A 15,309-nucleotide genomic window follows, 5' to 3' on the forward strand; every position below is an offset into this window, starting at 1 on the left:
CCTGGAAGGCAGCTGAAGTCACCCTGCCCAGCCGTGGGGTGGAGGGAACAAAGCAGGTTCACAGGGCCCTGCCTTGGGGGTCCCCAGCCCGCTCCACACAAAGCACAAATGGAAGCCGCTCTGAATGTATTAAACTCTAACCCCTTTCGAACGGCTCGGAGAGAAAAGATGGGCGCAGAGGAGAAAGGGCGGAGCCAGCGCGGGGCCAGGGCTGGAGGGCTCCGGTGGCCGCGTTACAAACGTGGCTGAAAAGGAGCAATGGCAGGTTTCCTATAGGCCAGGCCCCAGCGAGGTGCCTCACCTGGACCACCCACGTGCTCCTCACCTCGTGGGCAGGGAGCATCGTCCTTACCGTCCCACAGATGAGGAGGGTGAGGCTCAGAGAGGGTGAGCCGGCTCCGAGCCCCGCCCGGGCGGGCTGTGAGTGCAGGCTGGCTCTCACGCTCGCGGAGCCCCACGTGAGCCATTATTGAATCCGTTTCACATGTTTTAGGAGAGCTGGGCTCCGAGAAGTTTCTGCCAAAGTCCTGCATTAAGTGGGTGGCAGAGAGAGGAGTGAACGTGAGATGAGGAGTGACTCTGGAAGCAGTGCTCTCCCTCCCTCTGTCCGTGCGGGTCTGGCAGACGGGCCTCCCAGCCTGGACCAGGAGGTTGGGCAGAGGCCCGGGGGCATCCGCTGCTCCAGCTCTCCCACCCACCGCCAGGCCTTCCCCTGCTCTGCACCTGGGCTCCTGGCCTTGGCAGCTCTCTTGGTCTGACCTCGGAAGCAAGGCAGCCAGGAAGGAGCACAGGGCGCAGGAGCATCAGGCACCAACTGGGGGCCTCTGAGCCCTGGACTTAGGCCCTTCACGATCCCCCAGGGCTGAGCGGGCTGCGGCTTTGTCTTGATCCTGTCCTCTCCCGCAGGCAGAAGTTGCCCCTTCTGAAGCCTTAACAGACGTTAAAATTCATCTCCCCGCGTTTGCTCCAGGGAAAGTGAAGGGGAGGCAGCGGGCTCTGGCTTGGCCTCCTAACGGGAATTGGATGTATGGTATTTGTCCAGGTGTCTCCCCTCTGTTTATCGTGAAGATTGTTTATTAACCCAGATGGAGGCCCTGAGTTGGGTGAATGCTGCCAGAGATGCTGAATCCCCGGCATTGCTGGGAAGTGCGTGCTCTTTATAGGGTGGGGGAAAGAAAGACAGTAACTAATCATCTTTCCTAAAGAACTGCCCTTTCAGAAAGAAATGTTTCTTGTCTCAGAGCCCGGTGAGCCTCCTGCTCACCCGCATTTAAGGCCAGGAATACCCCGAGTCCTTTTTCGGCAGGGCGACTCAGGGCTTTTCATTCAGTGGAGAATTTTGCACATTTTATGGTAAGACAACCTGGGGATGGGTATAGACAGCCCATTTCCTGTATCAGCAGCATGAAAGGTAATCTCAGGTGGTTGCTCCCTTACAAATCTTTCTCCTTGTCTTTGGATTTCTCTTTGCCTTTATACTTTAAAGCTACATCTGATACTAGGGAAATTCCTCAGGGCAGTCACTGGGAACGTATGGTAAATACAGCGACCCGTGTAAACTTCAGTAGCACTTCAGGGGCCCCGGCTTCTGAACTGGCGGTGTAACTCCTGCCCCTGCTGCAGCTGTGGGGCTGGGGGCAGTGGGCTGTTTTCTTAAAAACATTCTGAAGTTGAAGTCCAGATTGGCCTGGGCCCACAGTGGGGCTGCAGATAATTGAGAGTTGGTTGCAAAAGTAAGTAATCAAAGGACATCCCATTTTCACAAGTTAAAGCTGCTTTCGTGCTAATAAGAAAAGATGGCTTGCCTGGGGTTTGGGGTGATGCAGAGAGAGAATTTTATGAACCAGGCTGCCCCTCCCCCTGGCAGGGCGGGGTGCCCTGCTCCCCGTTCTGAGAGCCCATCTTTCCTGGAGGCCGGCCTCGCTCCAGGATGATGTGGTGGCTCCGTCCCTAGGCCGTCTGGGGAGTCCGGGCCCAGGGGACTCTCTACCCTCTTTCTTGGAAACTTACTGGTTTTCTTTCCCTCCGGTGACTTCCAGGATGACATGACCGACTCCCTGCGAGATTACACCAACCTGCCCGAGGCTGCCCCTTTGCTCACCATTCTGGACATGTCAGCCCGGGCCAAGTACGTGATGGACGTGGAGGAGATCACCCCTGCCATTGTGGAGGCCTTTGTGAATGACTTCCTAGCAGAAAAGCTCAAACCAGAGCCCATCTAGTCGGGCTCCCGCTTCCCGGGATGTTATTTAAAACGCATTCTTCTCCTCCCCCTCCCCCGCCCTTCCCTCCACCCTTGGACTTTCCCAGGGTGTCCCAAATCACACAACCCAAGTGTCCAACCTCTCTGTGGTGCCTTGTTTTCTGCATTAACTCCTCAGCTAGCACCCTAGGGTGCGCATCCTCTCCAGCAGCAGAAGAACCTCCATGTTTGGAGACTCTGCTTGGGATTCGCGGGGCTGGCATAACCCAGCCCGAACTGGGACTGCAGCCTTCTCTTGGTCCCTAGCTCTTGGTGAGGTATTTGCCAGGGTGTTCTTCTGTCAAGTGGGCACCAAGGGACAGAGCATCGGTGCTCTGGCTCTGCCTTAGGTGCCGGCATGTACGTGCAGAGCCCGAGGGTTCAGAGGCGCACGCGCGGCGGGTGGAACAGGGAGAGGGCGGCAGCCGCGGAGGCCCCGTGCAGAGCTGCTGGCGAGGACGTCCTTTCCTAATTGACTTGGTCTGCCTTGGTCTGAGGGAAAAACACCAGCTTGTCAGCCGGTTCTCGGGCAGGGGCTCTCCAGCCCTCAAAGGAAGTTTGTGTTCTTTTCTGGTGAGGAAGAGAGTAGCTACGGTAATGATTCCCGTACTAATTGCTTACTTTGACGGAGCGCCTCCCACGTGATAAGAAGGAGCTGCTCATTCCTTCCTTCTAGCTCTTTCTTCCTTGATCTTGACCTTCTCCCAGTTTCTACCTTCTCAGATGAACAGCCCCTACAATCTTGGAATGTTGTTACTAAGTTCTCCCCCTTGGACATCTTCCCAAGAAGACGCGGTGGTTCTGTGTTCCCGGAGGAGCACCGCTCACCAGCTCAGACCTGACTCAGCCCGGCTCTGGGCCTGGGGCCGCTGGAGCTCTGCTGAGGTGCCCTTGCCCACCCTTGGTCACCCCTGCATTCCCTTTTCTTCTCAAAGCAGAACTTAAAAGAGACAAAAAGATTACCAGAAGCCTAGCTTTTTCCTAAGAACCTACAGAAAGGGCTGTGCCCTGAGGTGGGAGTGCAGGCCAAAGACAGGTCAGCTAAGAGTAGGCCCTGGGTCCGCTCTGCCGGGCCCAGCTCAGCTCCTTGTTTGGGCTGAACTGACCACAGAAAGGAAGCTAACAGCTGTGCCCTTAGGATTTGGGATAGAAGGCTTTGCCTAGGGCCTCACAGGGTTTCAGCCTATCTCAGTCAGAAGTCAGGGCCTTTAAAAGAATCTCAGGCCTCACCCCTGGCTCCACTCACAGCCAATCAAGACCATTTATTTGGAAAACCCAGCCCCCTCCAATTAGCTGTTGACATGTTGCTCCTTGCTGAGTGGGATTGTTGATTTGTAGTTCAGAGGTACAAATTTAGTTGGTAATTAGACTGTCACTGTTACCAGCCTGAAATGCAGTCACCTAGTAAGAAATAAAACAGGCATCTCTGGACGTTATCAACCACTTGGCCAGTCCTGTCCTTCATAACGAAAATCTTTTGGCTTGTGCTCCGTGGGGTGGGCAGTGTGGGGGGGGGGGGGACACACAAGATCCTCTTGACTTTCACCGGATGTTTGGCAGCTATGTTTCAGAATTTTTGAGAACCAAGCCCTAACGTGGTCATCTGTCGAATCCTCTGGAAGCCGGGATTCTCGTTTGGATTAGAGCGTCAGAGGCAGATCCCCCGCTGGAGCTCTGGCCGCCACCTCTCCGGGTTTGACTTGCTGTTGCGGGGGGTGGAGTCTCAGATTACAGACATCCTTGTGGACACGTGTTCATTCCCCCCCTTCACGGGAACACGTGCTCAGAAGCCTGAGAAGGCCAGTTGGAGAAACACAAGGAGTCCAGCACGGGTCCTCCTGTAAAGAATGGGGCAGTAGTTGGAGACTCAAACCCAGCTCTGTCCTAGGGCTGGGGGCTGCTCTGGGAGCCCTGCCGGTGTCTCCCTGGGGGGTGGGGTGTGTGGGGACGAGGGGAGGTCACCCTCACTTGGAGGATGGTCGGGATTTCTGTCTGTGCCCTGTACCATGATGGCCTTGGAACAAAGGTGGTCTCTCTTAGCAACTACTTAACCTTCTGGGGCAAAAGAAACAAAGTCCAGTTGAGACGTCCTCCTCGCAAGTCACTGCAGCAGAAAAATTAGGTCATTTTTGATCCTTCTACGGTCCATACAGGGCCGACTAAACTACTTGCCACTAATGTCAACTGGACCCTTGACACCAGAATTCCCCTTCTGGAGGGGGGTGTGGAGGTTAAGATCAATGGGAAGGTTTGCCAAAAAGGTGCTTTTGGTTTATATGGTGGCAACTTTGGGGGAAAAATGCTGGGGGAGGATCACCTCACCAGTGAAAAATCCCGGTCTCTATAGTGCGAGAGATCTTAAAGGTTATTGATGCAGACGAAGTGGGTGGCATCTTAATTCCCACTAAGCAGCTCCAAAATATCTTAAAATTCTTGTCGCTGATCGGAAGCAGGTTAAAACGCCAGCTGTGACACACTCAAGGTCTTCCGCCAGCAGCAAGGGAGACCGTGCCCTGCAGGTTGATGAGGCAGGATGGTGGCTGTAAAAATGCCACCCTGGGGTTCCAGATCTGTGTTCACCACAATGACTTCCAGATCCGATTCTACCCATTTTCACAACAGAGACGAGTTTTTTTTTTTTTTTTACCTGTCCCCAACAATAAAGATCTGCTTAAGGAAAAAAGTATGTGTGTGGGGTTGGCATGTACAGCGGGCAGGTGTAAAGGCCAGAGGGCGACCGAGAATCAGCTTCTTTTCCAGAAGTGAGGGGGCTGCCTGCTACCCCCGCTCCAAGTGTGTCCTCGCAATCAATGACTCGCTCATCCAAGCGCAGGGAGCCTGTTCTGCTTTTCTGGCATCAGCCAAGCTTCAAGTGGTAATTTTCAGCCAGACTGTGTTTTTTCCTGTTGCCTAATTAAAGCCACTGAAAAGCTGTTCTCTCCTCCTGCGGCCTTGTTCCAGGGCAGCAAACGGAATTCTGCAGTGATAGACATAGTAGAATGTGGTCCAGGAACGGAGCAGCTGGACCCAATGAGGTCATCGGAGGAGGAGAACTACACACGCGTGTGCGTGTACACGTGGAGAGGCCCGCGGGCTTGGAGTGGCAGCCCTGGGAGGGGCCCAAGCGAGTAGCTGGTCCAGCGCCTCCAGTCACGCAAGCATTCTGTTCACTGTCGCCTCCCCCTTGGCCAGGCCCCTTGCCCGCTGGGAGCAGGAGCTGAGCACGGCGGCGGCGGCGGCGGCGGTGGTGGTGTGGATCGTGGGAGGTCCAGCAGTGCCCCTGCAGCTTCTCTCCGGTGCTGCGGCATGAACTGAGGACAGCCCAGAGCTCAGGATTTTCCATTTGCCCTGAAGCAGCTGTGTTCAGTGAGCACTCAAACCTAAGTCCCTCTTTGCTGACACCAACAGGGACGAGAGCGCCCACTGCTTTCCTCCAAGCAGGCTGCTCAAGGGAAAATGCTTTGGGGACAAACGGCTGTTGTCTATTCGCCTCATTATTATTATTATTATTTTTTGCGGTACGTGGGCCTCTCACTGTTGTGGCCTCTCCCGTTGCGGAGCACAGGCTTCGGACGCGCAGGCTTAGCGGCCATGGCTCACGGGCCCAGCCGCTCTGCGGCATGTGGGATCCTCCCAGACCGGGGCACGAACCCGTGTCCCCTGCATCGGCAGGCGGACTCTCAACCACTGCGCCACCAGGGAAGCCCCTCGCCTCATTATTGATTGTTCATTATTAGCAAGTGGTGCATGTGTGAAGGGTAGAATATTTTCCAGGAAACAAAAAGCTCGGATATAGGAAATCTTATATTGGCTCTACTCTATGGCTGGGACTTCTCCTTCTACGAGGGTAGATCTGACATCAGGACATTCTAGGTATGCCTAAGTGTGAAAGCACGAAGAGAAGTAACTCTGATGCATTTTTCAGCCTAAGTATGCCTCACCCTCTTGGCCTTCTGGAACACTTCCCGAGTCAGGAAATGTGTGATTAGATTTGGGTAGGACTTGTTCTGAGGGGCTGTAAGGTTTCCATGCAATAATGTGCCGCCTCATGAGAGCCTCTGTCCCCAGGCCTGTAGGCCAGTGTGCAGCCCCAGGAAGGCAGCCAGTCTCAGGTCTGACTCCTGGGCGCTCTTGCCTCACACAAGTAAGTCACCCACGCGGGCTACAGGTGGGATATGGGAGGAGGCATGATTAGGACCCAGTCCCCCCAAACAGATCTCCTTTGATATCAGAGGATACGAAGTCCCCAGCCAGTCAAGCCACTCTGCCGGCCTGGGGTCACAGAGGTGCAAGGGCGGCTGGGAGGCCAGACCCTGCTACAGCCACGTCTCTCCCCAACCTTAGTTCTCTTCTTGCATTTTGAGGAAGGATCGGCTTTGGTGATGGTCTTCTCCAACTATGAGACCTTAGTTGAAAAAACTTGCTCCTCCCTACAAAACATGTGAAGAACAGAGCTGCTACCATGCATGATGTATACACATTTTCAGTACCTGGCCTTCGAGCCGCGGCCTGGCTTCCTGAGGCTATGAGCGCCTGCAGCTGCTGCAAGGTAACGCGGGACCCTGGTTCAGGGACTGTCAGTCACCCACAGCAGCACATCTGGCTTCTAGCTTCTTTCTTTTGCGTGTTCACTGATGCAGAGGACGTGAGATCTTGGAGTTTAAAGGTGTCTACGTGAGTGTGTCCTTTAAAACACGTTTTTCAGGTGGGCCAGTCAGTTCTGCCCCCGCAGTGGGTGGAGGCGGCTTGGCCAAGAGGGGCCCACAGCACAGCCGTGGTTTTCAGGACCAGTCGGGGAACCCTGGGCAAGGTGCTGATCCTGGAGTCTTCGTGTGGTGGAACAGAAGTGGAGCAGTTCAGCTTTTGGTGACATCGGGTGTTGCTAATAGCCCTGGGGCAGGTGGTAAAAGGCCCCAGTGGAAACCAGTCCCCCGAGGTCTGTTTATCCTCTGGGCCTTAATGACTGAGATTCTAACATGAGCTAGTAGCCACGGCGGGGCGGGGGGAAGAGGACCTTTCTGCCTCCCCTGCCCTGAAACTCTAAACGGGGCGAGGCAGTGGGTTCTCAGTGTGAGTCCCAGGCACCTGGGGACATCAGCATTAGTCCAGAGCTGCTTTCCCAGAGGCTCCGTTCAAGGGGAAAAGATGTGCTAGTTTTTTCTGAGGCAGCTACTTCCCACTTCTGTCCATTTCCTCCCTAGTTTTTGGTCCAATGTTCTATACTTCAGATTCTGCCGAGAATGAATGACAACGTGGCTGGGTCTTCAACTTTAGCACCTCTGAGCACAAACAGCTTGCAAAAGGCCCACTGTGGTGGAGGGAGACTTTTGATTCCATCCTCTTTCACAAGTTATATCCAGGAAAAATCCCCACCCTTCCCTTCAGGGTTGGGAGTGGTTGAGGCGTGACTGCCCCCTTGTGGCAGAAATCACCATTACAGCCACATGCAACACAAAAGCAAGGGGCAGCTTAGCCAACCTTCTGAAGGCTTCTCTTTCAGCCAAGCAATGTGTTTTACTTGTCATATACTGCTCAGTTTTCATCCTGTCTCCTGGGGAAATGGTGACATAAATATTGGCCTCAAAACTGAGAAGAATTTCCAGATGGCTAATTTCCATCACTAGGCAAACAACTTCACCATTTGCTTCCCCTGTAATCATTTTAAAGAAAGGAAAATTTGCCCTCCCCTCTGCTAAGTTATACGCACAAATATACAAAAAGAACTCACAAGGCATGGTATACAAGTCATGGACTATAAAGTGAATGGGATGTAAATGTCTTTTCCTTCTTACACCCAGGATGACAGAATGACTTGCTAGGTGTGCTCTTCTGCGGTGCTTTGTTTTTCTAAACAAAGACAAGGTATGGGTTTGTTGTTCTTTCATTGGTTTTTATTTTGCAATAAAAGCCAGCAGGAATAATAACCCAGGGACAAAAATTGCCAGAGACTGGTTTCATGCTGAAAAGGCATGAGCCTCTTTTTATTTTTTTAAATATTTATTGGAGTATAATTGCTTTACAGTGGAGTGTGTGTTAGTTTCTGCGAGCCTCTTTTTAGTGACGTGTTTCTTTAGCACTTTTCCAAGGTGTTGGGAGACCGTCAATAGAGTGGTATCGTTCTCCGGTGTCCACCGCCCCCAATTTCGCCTGCTGGTGTGACGGGCATTATAGCTGTGAAGCTGGCAGAGGGCCCCAGCCTTTGTGGGCTCAACACAGCATAAAGGCTGTGGGCTTTTCTACTTTTTAAAAGCTGATGAGGGATGGAGAGTCTCAAGAACATTCTGGGGGCCGCTGTCACCCAACATCTGTGCGGGGCCCTGGGCAGCCCCAGACCAGAGTGGGACACCAGAGCAGCTTCTGGCCAGTCAGCCTGAGAGAGCACAGCCAACCAAAGAGATTGTTCTTTTAAAAACCCCTCCCCTCAAACATAACAAAGCAATCCCACTGGGGCACCACGTGGGGCACGGTCATGCGTGACCTTTTGGTCTTACCAGGGAGCTCGGCGAGCCAAGGGAGGAGGGAGGGGTCCACGGTTCGTCTTGGGCATGCTGCAACGCATTGGACCTCCCTGCGATGAGCAGCTGAAGGGCTCCCGAGGAACCCCAACCATGACGGGGGCCACTGTATGGAAGGGACGTGGTGACACTACACTGCTAGTGTCTGTCCTCAACTCCAGCCACATTCACTGTGGTGGTAAAAGCACTGCTTGGCCTAGGCCCATCCTCTGGTCCCGCCAGCGCACCTCACACACGCGCAGCGACTAACACACACGGCGATTACCATCTGCCGTGGCCCTGTGTCCCTGGCTACATCCCACTGGCACTTGGTAAGTAAGGATCCAGCTTGCCCTGGTCCCCTGGGGGTTTGAGAGAGAGAAGAACAGCAGGGTCTTGCTGCAGAGTTGTGGGCTCAAGGGCCCCAAGCTCTCATCCTCAGAACCTCAGCCTCTCCCCTCACAGAAGCCTCTGTTCACACAGCCTCCAGGAACAGTGGCATTTTCCTAACAGTTCTGTTTATGCAGGATGGGGGATTAATGTAAACAAGTCATTACATTTAACCAAAAGTGTTATACAAAGTAGGACTAACAGCAGGAAGCTAGTAAAAAGGGTACAGCTTTGCTGACAGATAGATGCAGGATTAAGCTGAAGATTTAAGAACTGTTTCCTCCTTTTCTGAACCAAGTTCTCAAAAAGATATCTGCAGAAGTGCTAAGAAGGTGTAATACCACCTGAAATGGTGGTATCAGCTCTTTCACCAGAAATGGGGGAAAAAAATTGTGTCATACATAAACAGTGTTTAAGTCATGGCCTGAATTAACAATCACAGAGATTAACACAGCCAAGCCAAAAGAAGAGCCAGCTACTGAACGCCACCACCTGTAGCCCTCAGCTTCCTGGGTCATTAACCTCCTAGCAATGTCCTCATCACTAGGCCAAAGGTGAAAAGACAGGCATTGAGACCCACTGACCACACTGAAATAAAACTTTTTAATGTAATCTGCTGGTCTACACTTCACAAGGATGAAGTCAATTTCCACTGACCAATGATCACAGGAGTTGAGTGACCAAGGCCGGCCTCTAACCAGCACTCCATGATTGCAGAGCACCCCCAGCTGCGGAGGGAGGGGTCCTCCCTACCCAAGGTGATGCCCTCAGCAACTTTCTGGGCACAAAGATGCTCCTTGGTGGACAGTTTTTAAAAACATACAGCCATGAGGAGCATCTACTTATGTTCTCTCTCTCTTACCCCCCCACACACGTACATATACACACATATATAGAAGTCGGTGGGAAGATGGAGATCTCAGGAGGAATTTTGGCCTTTGTTATTTTTGAGGCTAAGCAGAAAGTCAGGGAAGTTCTTATTTTTCCAGTAACCACAGAGACAACCTATAACTGAGGACTGGCTTCCACGTCCCCTCTCAGTGGTAACTCCTGTCCTTGCTCAAGTGTTCCGCCCTCACCCGCAGTTGTCTTCTCCCTTCAAAGAGCAGGATGCTCGCAGCCATGGCCGAGTTCAGGCTGTCCACACCAGGCACGATGGGGATCAGCAGCCTCCCGCCCCCCGTGCTCTCAGCCAACTGCAGGGACTCCAGGCTCACGCCGCTGGTCTCCCCACCTATCACCACAGCTGCAGGTGCCTCTGTCCAGTCTGAGTCGTAACTCTGGACCTCAAGTTCAGGGAGCCAGCCTTTATTGGCTGCACTTTCTAGATTCTCTTCCTCCTCCTCATACTTGTGAAACTTTAGGGGTCGTCGGTCACATACCCAGCCGTAGTCACTGGCCTTATTAGACATCTGGGCCTGGGCCTGTGTGTAAAGGCCACAGTTGTCAGCCACGTAGACGCGGGTGTCATTGGGCAGGTAGTTGGGCACTGCTTCCCAGTCCAGGTTGTTGATGATGGGCACTTGGAAATGTGCGCCCATACCTGCCCGCAGCACTTTGGGTTCCCAGGCATCCACACAGCCTAGAAAATAAAAGGATCCAATTAACATTACAAACCTTCCCAGACATGGGGACTTTGAAGTAAATCAGATTAATTCTGGATCAGGAGATAAAACAAAAAATGTCCTAGTGTGGCCTTCTTGGTGGCTGAGGCCTCTGCCTCCCCAGCTATGGCGGTGTCCAGCCAAGGGACTGGAGGACTCGTGCCTCCTAGTGCTGAAACAGATTTTATTCATCCCTTCAACATTTACCACACACAGGGAATTCCCTGGTGGTCCAATGGTTAGGACTCGGTGCTTCCACCCCTGGTCGGGGAACTAAGATCCCACAAGCCATGTGGTGAGGTCAAAAACAAAAAACAAAAGAAACATTTACCACACACGTGCCAGACATTGGACGGGAGATGAGAGAGCCTTAAAGTCCCCAAACTCAAGGAGCTCATGATGGAGCTGGCAGTGGCGTCGGGACGACATTTCAGCAGGTGACTACACTACCAGTAATAACTGATGTAAAAGAAGCATGAACAAGGTAATAGAAAACTCTCGTACGAAGCAGGGCTATCGAAGCAGGAAAAACCACCCGAGAACACAACACTGAGCGGATCTTGAAGGTTAGGAGGGTTTTGTCAGAATGACCAGGTCAGAGGACAAAGTTACAGAAGTGGGAAGAAAAACTAAGTAAGGCAATTGGGCCAATTACTGAGTGGGGGTGGGATGGGGGTGAGGTGGGAGATGAGACCGGAGGCAGGAAAGGACCAATTTAAAGGAGGCTGGGTATGCCAGGCTGAGGAGTTTAGGATTTTATCCAGAAGACAATATAATGACCCTGAAGGATTTTAAGCAAAGTAGTGACAAAATCTGGTTTTTGTTTTAGAAAGACCCATTTGGCTTCCATGTTGAATCTGGATTGGAGCAAGGAAGATGCTAGAAATGGGGAAATTAGACTGGAGGCAATTACAGTAATCCAGGGAGAACCAAGGCCACAGCCCTTGCTTCCATACACACTTCCTCTCCCTTCCGTGCAGTCGTGCTAAACCCAGCCACCTCTATGCATCAGCAGACACTTGGCCTTTCCCACAGGTCGGGAGACAGCAGGACCAGGGCACCACATATCCGGTATCCTCCCTGACTTGTTAGCACGAGTCTCCTCATTATAAGTTATCTTGGAAGTTAGCCTGTCAAACTTCAGGATAGGTTAAGTAGGCAAACCAGGTTTATAAAGGAAAAAAAGACATGCAGAATGTACACTGTCCACATGGATCCCCAACCACAGGAACAAGGCATGGAAAGTGGGCTGTGTGCCAAGAGGTGGCAGGAGGGGCGGGCAGAAGAGGGGCGCCATCTAGTCTGATCCCTCCACCGGTGGGGAGCAAGGGACAAGGTGAGACTCCCCCTCATCCTGGTGTCCTCAGCATTGGCCACCACACCAAGTGTTCCTACTCTTTCCCTACCTCTCACACACCATCCACCAGCATCAATGTGGAAACCACACTGCCTGGATTATACAGGTGCATTCCCAGACCAAACCTGCTCTCCGAGGTCTCAACAGTGAGCCAGGTGAGTGGGGTACTGATGATGGAACCCTGCACCTCACTCATCCCAGCGGAGAGATGCATCCCAGCGAGGCCTGACTGGGAGGAGGAGCTGTCAGGAGCAATTCAGGCGCGTCTCAGCAATGGGACCACTTCAGTTTACACCAAATGGTAGCTTGACTGTTTCTGATGAATGATCCTCTCCCTCCCCGCTCCCCCCGGGTTGTAATAGCCCTTTCAAGCATGTCCCAACTGTTAGGCAAGTCTGTTTGGAACCAAGGCTACTAATTCCCGTTTCTGACGAGAGGAGATAACCAAGTGTTCAAACCAGCATCTGTTTCTTCCCTGATTAATTATAAGTTCTTTAATAACGTAGCAGGTGTCAAAATAACTTTAAAGATAATCAACATGAATGAGTGTGCCAGGCACAGTGCTAAGTACCTGATATTCATCATCTCACTTAATCCTTAGAACAACCTTACCAGATAGATTCTGTTACGCCCACTCTACAGATGAGGAAATTGACATTCAGAATACTGCTTACACATAGCTACCAAGGGACAAATCCAAGATTCAAATACATACATGTCTGCCCACAGAGCCAGCTCACTTACAAACAGCCACCTGATCCACCCAGTAGCAGGTGCTCTTACCTTTGGTGAGTAACACTTTGCTGCAGCCTACGCCAGCAGCAGATCGCAGAATTGTCCCCAGGTTCCCAGGGTCGCGGAGATTGTCACAAATCAACAATATGGGCAGTGCGTGGAGAAGCTGAGTCTCTGGGTATGTCATCTTGACGTGGTCAGGTTTGGCAAAAATCCCTAAAGAAAAAAAAAGGTGGTTCATTTGTCTGGCATGGGGAGTAATTTGACTTTTCATTTATTTATCATTCTTTGTGTATTCTTAATTACATACTAGGTGAAAACATTCTGATCGAGAAATTCAGTGCCCTCCTCTCCCTCATAACTGCTTTCAACCTTGGAGTGTATCCTTTCAGAACTTGTTCCATGCATCTCCCTACATGTATGTCCATCTACCCATATATAAGTGCTTTTTCTTTTACCTAAAAAAAAAAAAAAAAAAAAATCACACTCTGTGCAATTATTCTGTAACCTAGTAATTTTTTTTTTTCTTTTTGGGCCTCACTGCATGGCTTGTGGGATCTTAGTTCCCCGACCAGAGATCAAACCCGGGTCCTTATCAAGGACAACTATAGCTAATAAGAGCACAGTTACTTAGACTGAGTGGAGGACTTTAGTAGTCCAAGTCCCCACCCTATGGGAGAGTTCTGGGCACGGGGGCACAGATTCCTAGGATTTGCTGGGTTACAGAAACAAGAGACTGTCCCCAGAATTTCCGCTCCCAATTAATAGCTATACAGTGAGCCCATTACAGGGAATATGCATGCACAACTGGTGTGAGAGGCCCTGGCCTAAACATTAGAATCTTGAAGAAAACGCCTTCCCTGCCCCAACTATCCCTTACTATCTAAGAGAAATCTCTACACTCACACATTCGATTCTCATATCTTGAATGTCAAAAAAGTATAAAGAGTTTAGTCTTTCCATATTTAGAAAAAAGACTTTCTAAGTGCTAACAGTCTATTAGAATCTTGAGTTGGATTCAATCAAATGAAGACATGGTTTCCTGTTCAACAGGCTAAACCGGGCGACAAATTGCAGCTTACTGCTCAGACCTGCTTCTAGAATAAGGGGGTAAACAATATATAGGTATTACCACACTGGCAGAGGTTTTGTGGAAATAGAGGGTAAATCTTTTGGTAAACATTTTAATTTTTTTGTTTTTGGCCGTGCCTCGTGGCTTTCGGGATTTTAATTCCCCGACCAGGCATCGAACCTGGGCCCACAGCAGTGAAAGCACCGAGTCCTAACCATTGAACCACCAGGGAATTTCCAACATTTTCTTAATTTTTAATTGAACACTTAAGGTTGAAGAAGTGACCCCCAAAAAATAAGGTCTGAGGAAGACTGATTATTCCCTAGAGACTATAAAAAACCCACAATACAAATGACAAAAAAATGGCTTGAGTCTCCACTGAAGATACAAGATGCAAAGATTTGAGAAATGTATTTTTCTGGGTGGCTTAAGAAAAGGTTAGGCACAGTAATATTTTGAATTTGGTTTCAATAAAATTTGTTGCCCTGAGACAAATATGAACAAATAATCCCAAGCCTCTACTTCTAGAGACACACTGGATAACCACTGACCCATTATTCCTTGTGGTGTTACTAGGTCGGACCAATCCTTGATATCCTCAAATTTCACCTTAATGAGGCTAACACCTTTCAGCTTCTCAATGGGCAGCTCCTTTATGTAGTCCAGACGGCTAAAGAAGAAAACTCTGGGCACAGCACCAGCCTTGAGAGCATCTGCAATCAGCCTACGACCTTCCAACAGGATCTTCCCTTGCTTTTCCCGAAATTGCCTGGACTTAACTACTGTCATCACACTGCTGTGGGTGGAAACAAAAAGACGGGTAATTACCAACATCCTCGTTACGGAGACACATCTAGTTCTAACAGACATGAAGAGCTTCGCGGGGAAAGAAACGAACTGTTAGACACTTATCCTACCCTCCGTGCATAATAAAAACCAGCGAGTTGTGCTTCAAGAGGTCCTCCAACGGGAGGAAAAAGGTCAAGGTCTCGTTGTGAGGGGAAAGAGAAACGAGAAAACTCGACAAGCCTCAGGAACACATCACCTCAGCCTTTTGTCTCCGGGGAAAGCCTTATCATAGCGAAGCCCCGACTCTTCCCAGGTGCTGGGGGTCTGGGATGGGGGCACCTGACGCGACTGCTTCAGTCGCTGCTCGCGGGGACTGGCCTCTGCCGCCGCCTTCCGAGGCTGCTTCCCGGGACCGGGCTTCCGTTCCACGACCTGACCTGATGGAAACACCACTTTCACGGGGCTGCGCCGCAGCGCCCGGACCCAGCGCCGCGCATCAAGTTCCCAAGTCCGCACCACCGGCAACAACGGTCGCGTGGCCCAACACGCGCGCTCCCCCAGCACCGCCATCTTCCCCTGCGCCGTGAGCTGCGTCACGAAGGCGCGCCGGCGGTGATCAGTGACGT

General features: G+C 51.3%; 2 protein-coding genes across 6 annotated transcripts in view; one reads left to right on the forward strand and one right to left on the reverse strand.

Annotated features, from left to right (window-relative positions):
- NXN (nucleoredoxin) overlaps positions 1-5,763 on the forward strand; it is a 141,992-nt gene extending 136,229 nt beyond the window's left edge. For all 3 annotated transcript variants that reach the window (XM_027130548.1, XM_027130547.1, XM_027130549.1), the window contains one exon: positions 2,040-5,763. In XM_027130548.1, the coding sequence (XP_026986349.1) occupies positions 2,040-2,222 (183 nt within the window). In that variant the 3' untranslated portion in view covers positions 2,223-5,763. The remainder of the gene's footprint in view (positions 1-2,039) is intronic.
- Positions 5,764-9,706: 3,943 nt separating this feature from the next.
- Positions 9,707-15,277, reverse strand: MRM3 (mitochondrial rRNA methyltransferase 3). Of its 3 annotated transcripts, none has more exons than XM_027130554.1 (4): positions 14,940-15,277; positions 14,446-14,690; positions 12,871-13,038; positions 9,707-10,708 (listed from the first exon to the last, which is right to left on the reverse strand). In XM_027130554.1, the coding sequence occupies exons 1-4, from the start codon at positions 15,251-15,253 to the stop codon at positions 10,164-10,166; spliced, it is 1,272 nt and encodes a 423-aa protein (XP_026986355.1). In that variant the 5' UTR covers positions 15,254-15,277; the 3' UTR covers positions 9,707-10,163. The 3 variants fall into 3 exon arrangements, with proteins under 3 accessions (XP_026986355.1, XP_026986354.1, XP_026986356.1); XM_027130553.1 differs by having other exon boundaries at positions 15,121-15,234; XM_027130555.1 differs by lacking the exon at positions 14,940-15,277 and having other exon boundaries at positions 14,504-14,617.
- Between the last annotated feature and the right edge of the window lie 32 nt (positions 15,278-15,309).

Source organism: Aethalodelphis obliquidens, unplaced genomic scaffold (genome assembly GCF_003676395.1).
Source record: "Aethalodelphis obliquidens isolate GAN/ISIS:26980383/991018 unplaced genomic scaffold, ASM367639v1 scaffold38, whole genome shotgun sequence".
NCBI lineage: Eukaryota > Metazoa > Chordata > Mammalia > Artiodactyla > Delphinidae > Aethalodelphis > Aethalodelphis obliquidens.